Source organism: Neovison vison, chromosome 6 (genome assembly GCF_020171115.1).
Source record: "Neovison vison isolate M4711 chromosome 6, ASM_NN_V1, whole genome shotgun sequence".
Classification (NCBI taxonomy): Eukaryota; Metazoa; Chordata; class Mammalia; order Carnivora; family Mustelidae; genus Neogale; species Neogale vison.
Window position 1 is genome coordinate 205248070 of NC_058096.1, and position 6494 is coordinate 205254563.

The following is a 6494-nucleotide window of genomic DNA, read 5'->3' on the forward strand; positions in this document are numbered from 1 at the left end:
CCCTGGCTGGCCTAGGGTTGGCAGACTTCACCAGAGTCCCTGGGCATTTCTGTCTCCCAAGGTTCCCTAGGGAAGGCCCCATTCCTCAAGGGGGTGGGGCCCCTGGTTTCCCACACTCTGTCACCCCCCACCAGGTCACTGGGGGCTGTGATGTGTGGGGTTGCCATGACAACGAAGTGGGGGCAGGGCACCTAGGGCATGGAGCAAGACTATGGAAGTCACCAAGAAGGTGGGGGGCCCTGATCCACCGGGCCCCCAAGGCCACCCCTCGGCCAGCAGCCAGCAGCCAGGGGGTGGCCTCAGAAGGTCTGAGGGACCATGGATAAATTCAGGATCTGTATACTTCAGGCAGGGGTTGTCCTTGTCCCCTGAGGCCATCACTGATAGGACCTGCGGCCCTGCCTCCCAGGCCCATGCCCCTGACCCTGTTCACCAGCTACACCAGGATCCTGCTGACATTGGCTCCCAGTGTGTCTGTGAGAGGGCCTCCCAAGATGCCCCAAGGCCCCCCTCTACTAGCCCGTTTCCAAGCTCCATCGTGGGAACCCCAACGCATCTCATCATGGAGAACAGGACCCTGGCCCTCCCTGTGGGCACACACAGTGACAGCTCCAGTGACACGGTCCAGCGTGGATTCTGCCGCTTCCGGGTTCAGGCGCAGGTTGCACGGCAGGGCAAAGCTCCCGCTAAAGTCCTGGTAGGCTGGGGCAAAGGCCCCTGTAGCCCTGACCAGGTAGCCCCCTTGGGAAGCAGGAAGAGCCGGTGGCTACCCTATCTCCTTTCAGGGGATGAGGGCTCCGCTGCAGGCCAAGATCCTCTTCTGACTCCAGGCCAAGGTCAAGGCCAGGACAAGTGCCCATGTCCGGCCCAGACTCCTCCAACTCCAACTCAGGCAAATGCTCTAGCTGTGGCTCCAACTCCAATGCCAGAAGTAGTTAAAACTTTTACCTGCATCTCTGGCCACTTGACAGACACCACTATCACAACCAATAGCCTGTCCCAAGACCTCCTCCCCAGCAAGAGTGACAACCAGTGGCCAGTCCTCTTGGAGTCTTCCAAAGTGGTCTCATCCCTCCAGGACAAAGTGGATTTTGGTTTTCAGAAGGAGCCTCCCAACCAAATGCCTTCTCCAAATGAGTCCTCAGACCATGTCCAGGAGATCAAGGCTGCCAGAACACAGGTGTTATCCAACCTGCCTGAGAACCCAGTGGAGAAGGCCCCGGTTTGTACCTCTAGGCCAGGCAGCCCAACACCAGGCTCAGGGCCCCCAGGGACCCCTAAGTCCCAGAGGAATAGCCAGGAGAACTGCAGCTCTCAGCCAGACCAGCAGCCTCTCAACATTTGCAACAATACCTACTCCAAGGTGCCCCAGTCTGCCTACCCAGACGCCTGCCACAAGCAGTCACCTGTCCAGTCTCCCGGGGAAACCAACCAGATTCCCCCCTCCACGGCCCCTACTTGCCAGCTCCAGAATGCTGTGGAAGACCGCGTGCTGGTGTTCGATATGGCCACGGGGAACACCAGGATGGGGCTGCTGTGCCATGACCCCACGGGTTCACGGGCAGTGCTGCTGGGTGTCATGCCCAACCACCCATCTGTCTATGTTCCCAAAAATGTGTCGTCTGCTCCACCATTAGGCATGCCCATCCTTTCCCCTGACCACAATCGCCCCAACTTCTGGTCCACCTCGCCCATTCTGTCCAGCCCTGCGCCCTCCAGCCTCTCAGCTGGAAGCTACCGAGAGGTGGCCCTGGTTTCCAAGGAGGGCAGGCTCAACTTGGAGTCGCGGGACTCCCCGGGTACTGAGACACCCATCAGGGTGTTCACTCGGTCCGTTCCGCTGGGGACGCCCCTCCAATCCAGTGAGAGGAGATTGAGCCATGTTCACGATCCGGGCTGCTCCAAACCTGATGCAGAAAAAAATGAAACTAGTCATACCATCTGGAAGCTGAACCCCTCCAGGATGCAGGACACCTCCACGATCCAGCCGAAGAAACTGCAGTGGATGATCTCAGAGCAGCCCGCAGAGCCTGCCCCTCAAGCCCCAACCCAGGAGGTGTCCAGACCCCTCCTTCAGGAGGATACAGGCAAACATGACCAGAAAGAGGTCCTTACCGCTCACCCTGACAGCCTTGGAGCTGAGGGTGCTGGGCAGGCCTTCCCCAGTGGTCAGCCGCCTCTAACTGAACAGCATCCCCTTTCTGGACAGCCCCCTCCAACTTGTCAGCCTCCTCCTGCTGAGCAGTGCTCCCTCACCAGGCAGACCCACTTTTCTGGACAGCCACTCCTGGCCGAGCAGCCTCCCTCCTCCAGGAAACTCTCCCTTTCCGGTCAGGTCCCTGTCACTGGAACCTCTCTTGCCAGGCAGATTTCTCTCACTGGGCAGCCTCCCTTTCCCCAAGAACCCCCCATTTCCAAAGAGCCCATCGTCCCAGGAAGGTCCCCCATCACCAGGGAAACTGGCCAGGCCTCCACCTTGTGCCAGGAAGGGGAGCCCTTGAGCTTGCCGGCCCACGTGGGGGTGCTTCAGGTGCCCCTGGCCCCTGAGGAGACCTGTGTCTACATGAGCAGGGACAAGGTCAGCGTCAGAGCTGCTGAAAGCTCCAGCACACATCGGGTACCATCCTGGCAACCCGGAAGCCCCCCCAGCACCCAGGGGGAACAGTTTTCCCTGGTTACATTCTCCACACCTGGCACTGGCTACAAGGTCCTGCCCATGGCCATGGTGGGCGCTGAGCCGCAGGGTCCCCGGTTCAAGCTGACACCCGAGGACATCTCACACCCATCAGTGCTTGCACACCTTGGCCTGCTCCACGGGGCCTGCTACGAGCTGGTGCCCACCGCGGGCACTCTGTCAGTGCAGTCCCCACTGCTCTGCCGTCACTCACTGGGCCCCTACCAGGACATGGCGGCGGTGGTGATTGACACGGGCACTGGCTTCACCAAGTGTGGACTGGCTGGGGAGGACCACATCCTCAGCGTGGTGCCCTCACGTGTCCAGCTGCTACAGCACCCGGCCCAGGATGAGCCCCGGTACACGGTGCCTGAGAACCAGGAGGCCTCCTATTCAGTGCTGAATCGAGGCGTGGTCTCCGACTGGGATGCCCTGGAGGTACTGTGGCAGCACCTGTTTTACTGCAGGCTGGGTGTGCGGCCGGAGGAGCTGGCGGTGCTTGTGGCTGACTCGCCCATCTCGCCGCGCACCAACCGAGAGAAGGTGGCTGAGATCCTCTTCGAGCGTTTCCACGTGCCGGCCATGCAGACAGTGCACCAGGCCCTGCTGGCGCTCTACGCCTATGGGCGCACCACGGGGCTGGTGCTGGGCAGTGGCCATGGCACGTCCTACGTGGCACCTATCCTCACTGGGGATCTGGCCCCCCTTGACACCTACCGGCTGGATGTAGCTGGGGCTGACCTCACTGAATATTTGGCTCAGCTGCTGCTGGCGGGGGGCCACTCACCGCCCAAGGTGGGGCTGGTCAACCAGATTAAAGAGGCCTGCTGCTATGTGGCCATGAACATGACAGCTGAGGTGGCCCGCACCCAGACCCAACCCCGGGTGGACTTCGTGCTTCCAGACAAGCAGGTCATCACCCTGGGCTCCGAGCGTTTCTGCTGCCCTGAGGCCCTCTTCCAGCCCAGTCTGCTGGGCCTCAACCAGCCTGGCCTCCCGCAGTTGGCCCTCCTAAGCATCAGCCGGCTGGAGGCCAAGCAGCAGGAGGAGCTGCTGGCCAATGTGGTGCTGGATGGCGGCAGCACCCTGATCAATGGCTTTCCGGAGCGCCTGCGGCAGGAACTGGGCCCCCGAGCCACTGTGCTGGGCTCTCCCCACCGCGCTGTTGCTGCTTGGCTTGGAGGCTCCATCATGGCATCCCGGGACTCCTTCCAGAGCCTGTGGCTCAGCCGCCATGAGTACGAGGAGGAGGGCCCGTGGGCCATCTACAAGTACCATCTGTGAGCGCATAAAAGTTCTTGTTCTGCTGACTTGGAGCACTGTGGTGTGTTTTAGACACAGGGTGGTATGGGGAAGGGTAGAGAGGCTGGTTGTGGAGTCAGGGGTGGAGGCTGGCCCTGGAACTCCCAAGGCACACCCTGCCTCCACACATGGGAATTCCATGGGGCCTAGCAATCCTATCCTTTCCAGAGAACCTCAGAGGCCCTCTGCTGGCACTGGCTGTGGTCTAGCCTGACCTTTACTGCACCCCAAGGGCAACCACAGACAGTGGCTGCTGTGGGTTTTGCCCCGTTGCCCTGGCGACAAGTGCAATTACCCTTGATTGCCAGCTGGTTGCCATGGCAATTTCAAACATAATGTAATAACCCACACAGCCTGGAGTGAGTCATGAAGGGGGGGAACAGCCCCCTCCCCTAGCTCCTGAGGAAAAGACTGCTCGGCCTCCTCCATCTTGGGCCCTCTACAGGGGGCTGAGGAGAGCAACATGGACAACAGCCTAACGGTGCCAAAGATGGCTGGGGACCTGGAGCATTTGTTGCCCCCAAGGGAGGGTACCTGTCAAAGTTTGGGCTTCTTGGGGGAGCTAGCCTGGTCATGCAGGTGCCCCCTGAAATCTGAACTTCAGCTAGAGCTCTATGCTGCTGCAGGCCAGTCAAATTATGAGGGTATGGGAGTGCTGGCCTTTGGCACCCTGGGGCAGGAAGTCAGGGTCATGGTGGGGTGGCAGAGAAGTCCTGGGTCCTGGGTGGGTGGAACGACATAAGCTGAGCCTTGAGATCTGGCCGGCTTTGTAGGCTCTGTGGGTAGAGAGGCTCACACTTTATCCTGCCTCTCTGACTACCTCACTCTGGTGGGAGCCAGAACTCTCAACCTCGGGATCCCTTCTCTTTCTCAGCCTCCTCTTCCCACCCGCAGGGCGCCTAGGGCACAGGCTTCCTCAGGAGGTCCTCAGAGAGGCTACTGGACAATGCCAATGCCAGCTGCGCCTGCTCTTTTTCCAGGCTTTGCCCTATTCTAAAGGACCATGTGTCATTCCTCTGGCCAGGGGGAGTGGCTAGAAGCTGTGGGCCATGACCTGGTCTAGCTCTGAATAGCAGAGGTAGGACTAACGTTCCACGTGGGCCCAGTCCATGGCCTAGTAGAGCTGAGAGGATGGCATCCAGCTGGTACGGCTACTTCCTACCCAGAGGGCGGCCGGAGGTCGAATGAAGTGAAGACACCAAAACCCTATCCTGCCTGTGTCTCCCTCCCAGACTGGGGGCTGAGGAACAAGCCAGGTCCCGGTTCCAACCCTGGGTTCTCATCTTTGGGTTTTTCTCTCCACAAAGGGCCAAGACCTGGCTCTCCCTCAAAGAGGAGAGTGAAGGGCTGCCCTGGGTGGGGTGGCTGGAAATAGCCCAGGATGTAGGGTAGCCTACTGCCAGCCCTTAGGCAGGCCCAGCCTCTTCCCCCATTCTGCTTTCACGCCCTGATTCAGCTTCCATGGTCCTGAGGCTTGTGTCAGGCCAGAAGGGGACCGGAGGCTCCAGGGACCAGGGTCTCCAGGGACTGGCAACCGTGTCCATGTGCACACGCAAGCCAGCACGGCTGGGTGCACACAGAGCGCAGACACACGTGCCACTGCGCACCACCGCACGCACGGTGCTCCTGCCATCTCCTCCAGCATGAGAGTGCACGCATGCACATACACAGACACACTCGCACGTGTACACACACACCCCACCACGTGCGCTCAGCCACAGGCACATGGAATGTGCACACGACCGAGGAGAGGTGGAGCACTGCCAGCAGCAGGCAGGGCTCTAGCGAACCACCTCTTCCCCTGCCTCTAAAATCCCCCATTTCAGCTTCTCCACGGCCCAGCTTGTCTGTGCCTAGATAGCCATGACCTTCAGGAAAGATAGAAAATGTGTGTCACATGTGCAGGGTTGGCAGGCCAAGGCTCAGCTGCACGATACATCTCAGAAAAACAGTGCTTCGGGGACACTGGGCGGACCATGGGAAGGACTGAGTGCCAGGCCATTCATTCATTCTGCAGACATGAACTGAGCAGACTGAGATGAAACACAGCCTCCGCCTGTCGGGAATTCCTATATCCAGTGGTGGGGTCGCTGCTGTGACTGAGACCACCCAGAGCCCAGAGGGCCCCAGAGGTGTCATCCATCTGGCCTGCAAGAGGTGACCCAAAGCCAGGGAAGGATGTGAAGGGCCCCTTGACACTCTTGTCTGGGGAAGATACTGAGGGGCCCGAGTTCAGTGGTCATAACTCAGGCCAGTCTTCCCAGAGTCAGCCCCAACTTCCTCACTGGAGCAGTTACTCCTGTGAGCAGCCACAGGGAGCCATGCAGGGAAGACTCACTCAACATCCCAGGCTTGGAGATGACCTCCCTCCCCGAATGGGGTCAGAAGACTCCCTGGGTGGTTTGGAGTGAGCTGGAAGCCAGCTCCAAGGACCAAGAAGCCTGTCAGACCTTCAGACATGGGACTCAGGAAGGTCCTCAGTGCCTGTGAGGGAGGAGGGGCAGGCACTGGGTCCCTG

At 60.0% G+C, this 6494-nt stretch overlaps 1 protein-coding gene across 1 annotated transcript; it reads left to right on the forward strand.

Moving 5' to 3' along the window:
- Positions 1 to 211: 211 nt before the first annotated feature.
- LOC122910200 lies at positions 212 to 3958 on the forward strand. The gene is made up of 2 exons (XM_044254862.1): positions 212 to 2155; positions 2246 to 3958. The coding sequence occupies exons 1-2, from the start codon at positions 212 to 214 to the stop codon at positions 3956 to 3958; spliced, it is 3657 nt and encodes a 1218-aa protein (XP_044110797.1).
- Positions 3959 to 6494: the final 2536 nt, after the last annotated feature.